This window comes from Callospermophilus lateralis, chromosome 18, assembly GCF_048772815.1.
Source record: "Callospermophilus lateralis isolate mCalLat2 chromosome 18, mCalLat2.hap1, whole genome shotgun sequence".
Taxonomy (NCBI): domain Eukaryota; kingdom Metazoa; phylum Chordata; class Mammalia; order Rodentia; family Sciuridae; genus Callospermophilus; species Callospermophilus lateralis.
The window spans coordinates 56,010,742-56,024,321 of record NC_135322.1 but is presented as its reverse complement, the minus strand read 5'-3'; the positions used below and the strand labels follow the sequence as shown (position 1 = coordinate 56,024,321).

Genomic DNA, 13,580 nt, shown 5'->3' with positions numbered 1-13,580 from the left:
TCATTAAAAAAACAAAATAAAACAAAAAATCTCTGCAAGATTTTTGTGCCCTTGCTATTTAAAATAATAATAACAACAAAAATTGAAAGTTCTTCAGTGCACCTGGACTACTTGAGAGCTTAGGATTTTCTTTTTTCTTATTTATTTTCTTGAGGCCTGAGGGGGCTATCAAGCACCCTGAAAACTAGACAACTGGGACAAGGACATTTATTACATTGCCACTAATTTGTAGATAATTTGGGACAGACCAGAAGGTCTGATCTTCATGGAGACCCATGGAGAATACCCCAATGGATTTAAAAAGTCCAATCCTGGTTGGGACTTTAAGGGTTCCCCCGGGCCTATGTCGGTTTTGTTTGAAGATTGTAAATAGGCCAGGTATGGTAGCACACACCTATAATCCCAGCTGCCCAGGAAGAGGTTGAGGAAGGAGGATCAAAAGTTCAAAGCCAGCCTCAGCAATTTAGCAAGGTTCTAAGAGACCCAGTGAGACCTTGTCTCTAAATTAAATATTTAAAAAGTGCTGGGGTATGACTCAGTGGCAAAACGCCCCCAGGTTCAATCCCTGGTACCAATTTAAAAAAAATAAAAATATTGTGGGTAATTTAGTGTATATTCCTGACATCTCACCCCTTGAGTGCATACTAAATAATTAGAATTATTTTAAAACAGAGGGCTTCTTTTGAAAAAAAAAAAAAAAAAAAGGTGGGGGAAGGGAATTTATTTTTTTTTTCTATACCATGGCTTTGTCCTAGTAAAAATTAGAGAATGGAGACTTGTTCTGTAAATGGGAAAAAATGGAGCAATCTGGCTGTCTAGGTTTTTCATCTCTGCTCTTTAAAAAAAAAAAAAAAAAAAAAAAGCTTAATTATTTAGGGTTGTTATCTTTGGCAATAATTCTAGGACTAACTTTTTTTTAATCTTTTTTACTCTTCTCTCCCTTCTCACCTCATCTGGTACACTGAAAAAAGGATACCTGGTGGCAAGAGAGGATGGTCTACAAACAGAGCCAAAGGAAAGCCCTGCAGGCGTGTTTTGAACAAAACCCTCACCCTAATAAAGCTACCAGGGAACAACTGGCCAAGGAAATTGATATTCCAGAATCTAAAATTCGGGTAGGCATTAGGTTTCTATTGTCAGAAACAAAGTAAAAAGAGAAAAGCAAGTCTCAGCCCTTAAAGGTAATTCACTTGTGTCAGGTACTTGGCTAAAAAGGTTTCTCCTGTTATACAGTATCAGTTTATATCTTTCACCAATAATAGAAATATCACTGGTGTGTGTTCAGGGATAGAGGAGGAAGAATATACATGCTCAAGTTCTCCTCAGTAAATCATATTTTGATATAATTGAATCATTTTGAAATTTAAAGAGTATAGGAAATTGGAGTTTTAGAATACCTATTACAGGAAAATTACTAATGAATAATCACAAAGGAACTGTGCCAATCCCCAATTCTCAAGCTAGCTTTTTCTTTTTAACTTAATGTCTCAGATGTCATTCATACATAGTGTCTAAAGTCTCATATTGAATCACTTTTAATATAATTACTGATGTAAAAATGAAACTAAGGGGTTGGAGTTGTGGCTCAGCAGTAGAGCGCTCGCCTAATACGTGCAAGGCCCTGGGTTCGATCCTCAGCACCATCTAAAAATGAATAAATAAAATAAAGGTATTGTGTCCAACTACAACTAAAAAAATAAAAATATTTTTTAAAAAATGAAACTAAGTTATAGTCTTTCAGTTATCAAAAAAGATACCTAAAATGAATGTCACTATACCAGGTAGAAACAGTATTTAAAATCAATATGAAGGTCAGGTAAAAATGTTTTTAGAGGAAAATAATGAGTTCTGAGTTTTGTTTTTAATCAAATGCATAGTCTAAAAGAAGCCACTGGCTATAGGGCCTTGGTCTAAGAGGATCCAGGGAAGCAGATATTTTACCTATTTCTTCAAGTATTGGAACTGGGTGTGGGAGACAGTTTATTCAAAGCTGAGTAACAAAAGTATATCCTATGGTAATATCTGGTAGTTGGTTTTGAGAGGTGCTGGGCCTATTTAAACTGATAGCAAGCATGGCAAATCCAGGAAACAGTATGGGATGAGGTTGGTCTGTCATGGTGTTTGCTAATCTATTCATTAGTTTCCAGTTTCCACCTGTGCTTCAGATTTCTTTTCTGAAAATATTTTGATGAGTTAGTTAAGAGGTATAACCTTTGGCACAATGCGAAGGATGTGAGTTGCTCATCAAGTACTGGTTGTCATTAATATCCTAAGTCTTTTCAATAAAAATTATAGAAATTAAACACTCAAAAGAAATTAGAAAGTATGTTTCAATCCTGTTTCCAGTCATGAGGAAACATGCAAAGAATTCAACTGGTTGTGTTAATGACAATAGTGACAAAGCAAGGTGTCCAAGTCCCTAGAATTTTTGTCTAGCGTTGACTCTTAGATGAAATAAGAATAAATATGTATGAATGTTATCCCAGCTCTGTAGTGTGGCTAATACTGCTACCCCATCTGAAGAAATTCCTTTCTATGATCCATGCTGTAAATATTGTATGAAATGACATTTCTTATGATGCAATCGTGGGGCCAAGAAAAAAAGGCATCCAGACATTGAAGTCCTGCTTGGAAAGAAAGAGACAAAAAGCCGGAGAAATTCTTTGAGAGAACCAACGGGGTCTCTTAAATCAGGGAAATTTATTTTGGAGAACATGAGGCTGACCACACGCATTGTATGCCGTCTCTCTGTGGTTCCTCATTTGTTTTCTAGCAGTAGCATCTTCTCTAGGATAAAGCATTGTCGTTCTCTTTAGGGTATAATTCCAGAGGCAAACAGTTAAATTAGTTTGGTTTAATTGAATTGAGACTTAGACTGCCACAGACAGAGATACATGGCTTTTGTTATGGAAATCACTTTCAGCAAGAGACCAAGCACCACTCTGAGGGTTGGAGAACTCAGGTTTATTTACCTCGAATTCCCAGATGAGCTAGTGCTCTGAAGTTCTGGGCCCCAAGTTGAGGTTACGTGGAGATTTTATACGAAATTTGACATCATTTCTTAACTATGATAACATTGGTGAGTTTGAAATCTTGGCCTACGTGCCCAAAGACCATGTATAGGGAATTTACGATGAATAGTTCACAGGCGTAGAACAAAGACAGTAAAACACCTGGGAGTGTTATCCCACAGTGGCCTTCCCACAGCAGAGTAACTCAAGATAACTTGAGTTTACCTCCCTAAGAGCTCTAGTTCTAAGAACTAATCCTACAAGGTTATAGTTTAGACCGCAGTTAATTGGCCTAGCAGTTAAATGAGGTAGCTACATTTCTAAGAGTTCAGAAAGTTACAAAGTATAAAAGAATTAACTCTTTCCCCAGGCATTGGTTCTTCATATAATGTTCTGATCAGGTCTGGTATCTCCATCACACCCTCACATCTTTTTCCACTTAGACTTGGTTTAGAAACCGAAGAAGCAGACAGAGAAAATTGGAGTCTGCATGCTCCTTAGGAAAAGACCCAATCCAGGGACATAACCAGTCTCAGTTACAGATGCAAGGTAAGAACCCACTGGTCCATATTTGGGTTCCATATTCCTCATTGGGCACACACCTGTAATCCCAGTGATTCAGGAGGCTGAGGCGAGTGTCGGGGTTTTTAGCCCCCCATTCCCTCCTGACCTGTGGGAGAGACTGAGGAAGCAAGCTCCGACCAGGACAGGCCAAGAAAAGGTAAAGGTCAACTGGCCACCCACACCCAGCCCTCCCTCCCTGGAGAACAATCAGATGCACCAGGGAGAACTGTCAAAGCAGGATCTTCTTAATGAGAAAACATACACAGCTAATATAATGTACAGGAGCCAATCAGGATAAAGGTCAGCAGGGTGGGGAGAATTTACATCTACACCCATCCTACAGGGAGTAATATCTGTAAGGGCAGAAGGGTTCTGAGCTTATCCTAGAGGTGGTTCGATTCTTCATCACAACCCAAGGCAATGCCTTCTGGCTAAGCAAGTTAAGTTTCCTCTTTTCTTTTTTTTTTTTTTTTTTAAAGAAAGAGAGAGAGGGAGAGAGAGAGTTTTAATATTTATTTTTTAGTATTTGGCGGACACAACATCTTTGTTTGTATGTGCTGCTGAGGATCGAACCTGGGCCGCACGCATGCCAGGCGAGCACGCTACGGCTTGAGCCACATCCCCAGACCCAAGTTTCCTCTTTTCTGATGCAACATGCTCCACGTTACATCAACTGAGACCCTGTCTCAAAAAAACAAAAAGGGCTGAAGATGTGGCTCAGTCTTAGAACACCCCTGGGTTCAATCCTAGTACCAAAAAACAAACACAAACTAGTATAGTTCCTCAATCCCACTGAGTAGAAATGACTGCATGTTGTGCCCAAATTCTACATAAAGATTGCTTAGCCTAGGAACTAGTTACAGTTTGTTATGGACACTCAAGGGTCAAATATATAACCTTGTCCCATAGCTGGCCAGGACAGGGAGTTTTTCAGCAAACAAGGTTTTGGATCTTTTGGGTTGACTGCTGCTCAGCAGCACAGTGACCTCTTCTTTTGCCACCCTGGAGGTGGCAAAATTCAGAGAGTAAATTTCAGCAGCATTATATTCTGGCTTGAATGTGAGAGCTGACCTAAAACACCCCCTTCCTTCCTGTGTTCTTTAGAATGGTTAACAAAAGAAGCCAAGCAAGACCACATACCCCTCGCAAGAACTCCAAGAAGGATCCAGGTTCAAGCCTTTGAGAGGAACCAAGTCCCTGATGTTGCTACCAGGGAAAAACTGGCTAAACCAACAGACATTCAGGAATTGCGCATTCAGGTGAGTTGTTTGTGGCCCCATTATGTCCTCCCTGAAAGTGATATCACCCCTGCAGGTGTGACTGGAACTTTGAGCTGTCTTGGGTTGTCACAGTCATGGGGACAAAGGTATGGAATGGTAAGCACTCAGCACTGTAAGTCACATTCCTGCAAAGAAAGAATTTGCAAACCGATTTAAGAGGTACCCGTTTCAATTAGAAGCAGGAAAAATGGGAAATGTGAAAATTAATGCCTGTTTTAAGAAGACTCTCTTAGATTTCCTATAAAAACTCAGCAGCATGGTCATTTTGTAAGACTGGAAGATGCCGCACCACACGACACAGATCACCAAAGAGGTTTCCACTTTATTCCAAAAGGCTGTGTGTTTATATAGGTCTCAGGAGAGGTCGCAGGGCTGAGGTAGATAACAGGTCGCCCGTTTATTGGCAAACTCTTCCATATGTCAGTTCTGGAGCCCAAGAAGTTAATTCTAATTGGGGCTAAGGCTTCCCACCAGCAGGGTTTGAATGTTGGCGCCGGCAGGAATGTTTCATGCCAGTGAAAGAAACAAAGAGGGGAAAGAGGGTCGTTAGACGCCATGCTGGGGTTTTTCTCTGGGGTGCTGCTGCCATTATATGTTTTCCCAACATTCCTCCCTTTTTGTTTTCTTAGGAATTGGGGCGTCGTTAGTCAGATCTGGCTGCTTCCAGCTGTGCTGGGGCGGTGTAGGGCCTAGAAGGGGAAGTGGAGGAATGTTGGGGGTGGGGGGGCAGGTCTGGGGATATCATGGCAACCAGAAATAAAACCCAGTGGCTATAGACAGCTACTTCTGTAGGGGTGAAGTCTATGAAAGTTCCCTGAAACCACAAGTCGTCGATGGCGTCGAACCAGTCCTGGTTGGAGGAGATTGTTGGTATCAGCCACTGGTCCTGTAACAGAGACTCTAGGAAATATTGGAAGCCTTGCCTTGACATGGCGTCACCAACACCTGAAGAAGATCAGAGCAAACAAAAGCAGGATGAAGATAAAAATTAAAGCAAATGTCAGTTTTTGGCAGAAGTTCCATGTCGGGGGACTGACAGAGAAGAGATCAAGGGCCATGAGGAGGCTTAAAAGGACATAAAGGCTCAAGAATCCAGGATGGCAGATTAAGAGGTTCTCCTGACTCGTTGTCTCCCACTGTCCTATGTCCATTGCATTCCATCGCACCTGGTAGTGAGCTTCAGCAATGAGTGAGCTGTTTTCTTGAAGATGTTGGGGGTTCATTGGTCAGAGGCTGGTAGTACCTAAGCAGAAGCTGGTTGAAAGTTTGGTTAGAGATCTTCCGTAATTGGCCCTGTAGGAAGCGAAGCAGACAGGGCAGGAACAGACACATCAGGAAAAGAAGACATATGGGCCCTAAAAGAGGCAACAGCCACGATTGGAAGTGGGCTAAAAAGAAGGTGGCAAATGGGTTTTGGTTTGGTGGATTTTTCAAAGAGGTAACCAAGTTGGTGAGCTTGACTACATTAGTTTCCACAAGGTCTGATTCATTGATGTAGTAACAGCATTCTTCCCTCAAGAAAAGACAGGTTCCACCTTTTTTGGCTGTGAGTAAGTCTATAGCTCGTCGATTTTGAAGAGTAACTTGAGCCAAGGATGTGACCTGCCTTTGTAAAGATGCTAGAGATTCTGCCATACAAGTGAGCGCTTATTCAGGTTTAGAACTTAAGTCCTGTACAGCCCATAAGGAGTGTCCTAGAGCTCCACCAGAAATTCCTGCTCCCACCACAGATACAGCCAGTGAGAGACCCACCAGTATTGGAAGGGAAGCAGCCCGCTTATTCTGCACTGAGGGAGACAAGAGGGCCTGCACTTCAGCTGGGGTATAGAGAGTCAATTGTGGGATAAGCGTCACCAGTATATGTGGGGTAGAGGTGTTGGTGAATAAGATAGTGATGAGAGAACCATTACACCAGAAGAATGAGCCAGGTGGTGCATAGAGGGTGAAGTTAAAGGTGATGTTAGAGTGGCAAAACTTTGACTGGGAGACACCCAAGCCCAGGAGGCAGCGCTGGGGAATCACAGTATGGTTAGACTCCTCGGGCTCCCATAATGGAGCGTTGGGTGAAAGGGTTCGGAGAGAACGGCGGGCAGATGGAGTGGAGAAATTTGAGAGGTCAGAAGCCTAGAAGTTCAAGGGAACCGCTGCAAGCAAAGGTCGAGTCAGGGAGGCGCATAAGTAGCAATCAGTTGGTGTGATGGCCGGGAGGATTAGATTTAAGAAGGTTACAGTTTCAGTAAGTAGTCGTAGCCATGAATACTGTGGTGGACTCCTGACATTAGGCTCATATGGATCCTGTATGGAGTCTAACAACTGCTGCTCAGAATGCTTTAAGAGGAGGATGATGATGTCCCCTGGAAAATGGTGATGACTGTGAAAATACCACTTAGAAGAGTGGGAGTCATGGTGGAGTATGGGCGGTTACACGAGACAGGCGAAGCTTTAGAGGATAGTTAGGATGTGGAGAGCAGGAGTAAAGGGGAGGTCTAGGAGGTGACTCTCAAGGCTCCTCTGGGGTAGTCTTGTCATCAGCAGGTGGGGCAGCCTCCTGGTGATATGGCTTCAACAGGATTCCTCAGTTTGATCTGCTATGAAGCATAGCATTGCTGAACATAAGTGGAATGAGGTGGCTCAGTTGAATCCAGTAACATTAAGGGCCCAATTACAGTCAGTGAAAGGTTAATCGCCTTGGCCCATAGACTGAGAGCCGATGGTGCCATCCTGTTGCCATGTCGCTTGGATGTAGAGGTGCCATCTGTGGGTTGGGATAGAAGCTTGAGAGAGATTAATGATTAGTAATAGGAGAGGGTTGGCGAGAAACTTTGAGTTTGGTGGGCCCCAGCATGGTGGAAATATGACTGTATGGGGTCCTGTCCAGCAAGGTTTCAACGGTTGAGAATGTAGCTCTCGAAGTAAAACTGCATCACCCGGTTGAAGAGGGTCCGATTTAATTCCCGATTGTGCTGGAACAGAAGTAACAGATGGTGCAGGAAGACACCGGTCTGCGTGTCCTCTTAGGAATTTGTATAGAAGCATGAGATAGGGCAGGTAGGACACAAGGGGAGGAGGAGTGACAGGAAAGTTTTAGTTGATTAAGAAAGGCATCCATAGAACAGCTCAAAGGGGCTAAGGCCTGAGGGGGCTCTAGGGGTTGCCTGAATTTGGGTGAGGGCCAATGGCAAAAGATTGGGCCAGGACAGTCTGAGTTCAAGCAAGTTTAGTGAGATGATCCTTGAGAATGCCATTAGGCCTCTCAACCTTACCTGAGGATTGGGGTCAGTGGGGGATGTGGGGCCTCCAAATGCTGTTAAGGCCTTTGGAAACTAGTTAAACAATCTGAGAAGTGAAGGCTGGACCGTTGTCTGACTGGATGGAGGCAGGAAGTTCGAATCTAGGAATGATCTGCTCAATGAGGATGGAGGCGAGAGTGTCAGCAGTTTTCCTGGAGGTAGGGAAGGCCTCTATCCAACTGTAAGAGAGTGCTATCCCCAAATTACAAACAGTTAAATCCTGTGTCAAGGCCTGACCAAAGTGGTAGGAACTGTCCCTGAAGCCTTGGGGTAGGCCTGTCCATGTCAGCTGTTGAAACCTAAGGAATGTAAGGTCTTTCCATGTGAAGGCAAAGAGGTAATAAGAGTCAGGATGCAGAGGCACTGTAAAAAAGCCAGCTTTAAGATCCAGGACAGTAAAGCGAATAGTCAAAGGGGGATATGAGAAAGAAAAGCATGAGGGCTGGAAACCGAGTGGATGGGAATAACTGCCTCATTAATTAGGTGGAGTTCCTGGACTAAGTGATAGGCTCCAGAGGGTTTGCGCACCGGCAGTATGGGGGTGTTGCAGGGGGAGTCAGTAGGAATAAGGAGTCTCTGGGCCAGCAACCGGTCTATAATGGGCTTAAATCCCTCCCTATGGGTTTTGGAGATAGGAAATTGGGAACACAAGGAAGTTTAGTTTGGTGTTTCAGCTGGGTATGGACTGGCTTGTGGTGGGAGGCAATAACCAGCATGGAGACGTCTCAGACCTAGGGATCAGGGGGCAATGGCACAGTAGGTACTGTCAGGTCATTAGAGAGGGTAAGAGTTAAAGGCCAAAGGAGATAGGTGGTAGTATTCTTGGGGTGTAATTGGAGGGTGGCTCCTAATAATTGGAGAACATCTCTGCCTAAGAGAGGAACTGACAGGATGGAATGACCAGAATAGTGAGTGAATGGGTGTCCCTCCAGGGCACAGGCCAGCTTTACGGTTCTGTTTGGGGAAAAGGGTTTATTATCAATCCCCATAACTGAGACCTGGGAAGGAAACAGAGGCCTAAAATGGGCAGGCAAGACAGAATAGGTAGCCCCCGTGTCCACAAGGAAGGTTATGGACTTACCCGCTGCCTGGAGCATTACCCTGGGCTCGGAGAGGGCTGAGGGGGTCTTTGAATCTGGGCTTCTTCAATCTTCTGCAAACCCCAAAAGTTCAGGAGAGGGGACTGCTTGACTGGTCATACCCCCTGCGTAGAGGCGCCAAGGAAGGGCCAGCCCCGCGCAATCTTCCAATGTCCTGTCTGCTTACAGGTGGGGCATGGCCTGGAAGGAGGCCGTGGGTTTGGGCATTGGCGAGCCCAGTGACCTTCGCATCCATATTTGAGGCAAGCCTCTGGTGGAGAGGAATGCTGGTTCCCCTCTGAAACTTTTGCTGGATATGTAGGCCTCAGGGCTGCGGTCAAGGCCTGAGTTTGGGGTGTTACCTTCTTTTCTGCAATGGAGCCTGCTTTAAAAGCCATTTTCACCAGATCTCAGATAGGGGTCCAATAATCCTCCTCAGCTCATTTGAGCTTTTTCTAATATCATGAGCCGATTGAGTAATGAAATGGTTGCTAACACTGTAGCCCTGATGGGAGACTCAAGATCTAGCTTAATGTATTTGGTTAGAGCCTCTGTAAGGCGGTTGAGAAATAAGGATGGATTTTCATCAGGGTTCTGGGTAATGTCCTTCAGTTTATCAAAATTAACTACCTTATTAGAAACTGCTGGGGCTGGGGATGTGGCTCAAGTGGTAGCGCGCTCGCCTGGCATGCGTGTGGCCCGGGTTCGATTCTCAGCACCACGTACAAACAAAAAGATGTTGTGTCCGCCGATAACTAAAAAATAAATATTAAAAAATTAAAAAAAAAAAAAGAAAAGAAACTGCTTTCATGCAGTCCCAGTTAGATTCAGTTGTGCGGACGTGCACTCAGACTATCCCTTTAGCACCTGCTACTTCCCTGACAGAACAAAGGAACTGTGAGTTATCTGATAAAGAGGGATCAGTGAAGCACTGACAGGAGAAGAGAGGCGTGAGTAGGGGTAGGGGAAGGGCTTATCAGTAGAAGAGGTGAGCAGAGTTGGGGGGAGGGGGAGAGGCTCGGAGGGATCCGGAGATCCCACCCATTGCAGCCAGGTGGGACCCATCCTGCCTGCCCGTTGGAACCGGGTGGCAAAGGGAGATGTGCAAGAGTCGGGGGCTCGCTCCAAAACTGCTGTGGCACAATGAAGGTGAAGGACAGCGGCTCACCCGCTGGCTGAGGTGGGATCCTGAGGCCTCTCCAAGATGCCGAGGGCGCACTGCCATCTCGTTTCACCCTGCCGCACCGGGAAGATGGAGCATCAGCACATGTGTCTGGTGGCCAGGCAGACTAGAAGCGCACAGACAAGGTTACGGGTGGCGGCAGCTGTGGAGGTGGCAGGGAGGGGACACAGACGCGGAGGAAAAGGAGGGGAAGTGCACAGGCAGGGTGGAAACAGCAGCTGCAACAGGGAGAGGGAGGGGACGTGGAGGAAGAGGAGGGGAAGTGCACAGGCAGGGCGCAGAGGGGAAGGTTGGGAACAGAGAGCAGAAGGCAGGACAGGGAGGCCTGGGGAACTCTTTCTACCTTTTCAGGCGCTGACAATAGTTAAAGGGTCCCGGAGGAAAATTGGATCTAACGAACTTTCTGGAGGCCAATGATTGTCATTATCTAGCGGATATGTGGGCCAATCTTGGGTACAGAATCTGATAAGAATTTGGGGCTTGAGGTCCGGGGAGAGAGAGAGTAGCCAAATTCTTAAGGAGACACTTGAGTGGTGACGCTTCCGGTATAGGCGAGGAGGCACCCGTGGTTAAAGAGTGGAGGAAGGGACAGAAAAGGGAGAAAAAGAATTAACCCAGGCCATAGAGGCTTCCTGGAAGCGTAGAGCAGATGGAGGATCACCTGGGCGTCCCCGAAGTGACCAGTCCACTGCGAGTAGGCACAGAGGGCACAGCTCAGTCGTCACCAATGAAGTGCAGTCTGTGTGACCCTGTAAGGTCCAGGCCGCGGGCACCTGACGTCAGGAAAATTTTTCCACTGGAACGAGAGAATCAAGGAAGGAAAGACAGAGCGCCAGCAGAACGCAGCTCTGGGCCAGAAGTTCAGCTCGGGGCTGAACATAGCTCTGGCGGCCGGAGGAAGAGACCAGGGAGCCTCTCTCGTGTAAACCTAGAAGCCTCACGTCCCAAAGGGAAGCAGGTGGCCAGAGGGTCCACTGCGACCAATGAAGGTCTTAGTGGAGTGCATTCCCTCCTCCCTACTGGGCATCAGGAGAGTGCTAACCTGAAGGGAGTTGGCGAGCCGGGGAGGGAGAACCTTACCTAGACCCGATCAGTGGTGAGTGCAGGAAGCCCACGCCCAAAAAGACAGACAAGGGCGAAATGTGTCGTTGGTGACGGCGGTGGCAGAGAAGGGGCTCGGTTTGTCGAGCACGCCATCTCCCGGGTTTTTGGCACCACTGTAAGACTATAAGACGCCGCACCACACGACACAGATCACCAAAGAGGTTTCCACTTTATTACAAAAGGCTGTGTGTTTATATAGGTCTCAGGAGAGATCGCAGGGCTGAGGTAGATAACAGGTTGCCCGTTTATTGGCAAGCTCTTCCATATGTCAGTTCCGGAGCCCAAGAAGTTAATTCTAATTGGGGCTAAGGCTTCCCACCAGCAGGGTTTGAACATTGGCGCCGGCGGGAACGTTTCATGCCAGTGAAAGAAACGAAGAGGGGAAAGAGGGTCGTTAAACGCCATGTTGGGGTTTTTCTCTGGGATGCTGCTGCCATTATGTTTTCCCAACACATTTTAGACTAGATTATTCTTCCTTCTAAGGTGTTGTTTTGTGCATGGTAGGTCATTTCTCTGCATTCCTGTGTTTACCAAGTAGATACCAGTGCAGTCTATCTATAACCATTTCCCTAGCCCCATTTGTGACAGCCAGAAAAATTTGCAGACATAGTCAAATGTCCTTCCATTGAGAGGCAAAACTATCTACTTATTCAACCTAAGTGATATGGGCGCTTATTTATTGTATGTATGTTAAATTCTCATGACTTAGGAAGTACATTTATAAGCTTGTGGCCCAGAAACTCTCAAAAACACTTGTGTTTACTAGCCTTGATCAGATGTATTCTGTGATCAAGGGCTGGGGATATAGCTCAGTTGGGAGAGTGCTTGCCTCACAAGCACAAGGCCCTGGATTCAATCCCCAGCACCACACATACACACAAAAAAGTTAGATGTATCCTGTGATCAGGCCTATGCTAATAGTCTCTTTCTTTACAGAGTATAAGAAGCAGAGCTAGAATTACTTGTGTTTTATGATGTTCACATCTCCCTTTTCCTCACTTAAATATGGTTTCAGGACCAAAGATATCTGGACCCTGACTGGAACAGAAAGGAGCCCAAAAATTTCTTGGTAGATGACACAAATGGGAGATCAGATCTGACTAATCGACTGCAGGAAACAGATCTGTTTATACACCCAGATGGAAGTTATTATCTGCCTTCTTCTGATTCCTTCCCTGGCAACCAAACAATTTCACCTACTCCTCTTCTGTCCTCTGGGATCATGCAGCCCCCCCAGGCTGTGCAGAGAGGAGAGAACTCTGACCTGCCTCTCACTTTTATGAATCACCTGCCAGAACTGCTGACTCCAAGAGGGGACATCTCAGATACTCGGGTTCCTTTCTGGATCCAATTCCAAGAAGAATACCAAAATCACAAAGAACAAACTGGCATAGAAGTCATACCATTGAAGGACCATTCTCAACCTAATCCTGAGAACAACAAACCACAGGGTCTGGGTCCCATTGACATATCTTATGTCATGCAGTGGTGGGACCAGGGCCGCCAAGCTCTGATTGAGGAATGGGAACCACTTGAAGAGATACAGTGAGACAGATGTGTGGCCAACTGCAAGGTCAGTTGGAGAGTCATCTCCTCTGCTCTACCAACTGCACCAGCAATATGTAGAAACCTCGAGTCTTTAGATGAACTCCTGTCATCTATAGAATCTCAGTAAATTATTTTCTTTTCTTTTCTTTTTTTTTTTTTGTACCAGGGATTGAACCCAGGGACACTTGACCACTAAGCCACATTCCCAGATTTTTTAAAAATATACTTATTTAGAGACTGGGTCTTACTAAGTTGCTTAGGGTTTTGGCTTTGAACTTGCCATCCTCCTGCCTCAGCCCAAATCACTGGGATGGCAGGCGTGCACCACTAATTCTGATCTACAGAGAGGAGACCCTTTCAGACCCCACCAACCTCTCATTGGAGAAGATTGTCAGGTTCTGCTTCATATGCTGCAAGGCTAACCATGGCCTTAGCTCCAGGAGGAAGATGTCAATCTCATATAACTGGTCCAGGCAGGCCTCCTTCGTTTTGATTCAGAATTGATACAATTTATTACTTAT

At 45.4% G+C, this 13,580-nt stretch overlaps 1 protein-coding gene across 1 annotated transcript; it reads left to right on the top strand.

The window, feature by feature from the left end:
* The first annotated feature begins 987 nt into the window (after window positions 1-987).
* Duxb (double homeobox B) lies at window positions 988-13,190 on the top strand. The gene is made up of 4 exons (XM_076838485.2): window positions 988-1,115; window positions 3,455-3,560; window positions 4,680-4,834; window positions 12,527-13,190. The coding sequence occupies exons 1-4, from the start codon at window positions 993-995 to the stop codon at window positions 13,058-13,060; spliced, it is 918 nt and encodes a 305-aa protein (XP_076694600.2). The 5' UTR covers window positions 988-992; the 3' UTR covers window positions 13,061-13,190.
* The last annotated feature ends 390 nt before the right edge of the window (window positions 13,191-13,580 follow it).

What these genes read in the sequence shown, in the direction of transcription:
- Duxb (XM_076838485.2), top strand. Translation starts at nt 993, where the DNA reads ATGGTCTACAAACAGAGCCAAAGGAAAGCCCTGCAGGCGTGTTTTGAA. An exon ending in GTCTCAGTTACAGATGCAAG is followed by an intron (nt 3,561 to 4,679) that starts GTAAGAACCCAC and finishes TGTGTTCTTTAG; the next exon opens with AATGGTTAACAAAAGAAGCC. An exon ending in TTCAGGAATTGCGCATTCAG is followed by an intron (nt 4,835 to 12,526) that starts GTGAGTTGTTTG and finishes ATATGGTTTCAG; the next exon opens with GACCAAAGATATCTGGACCC.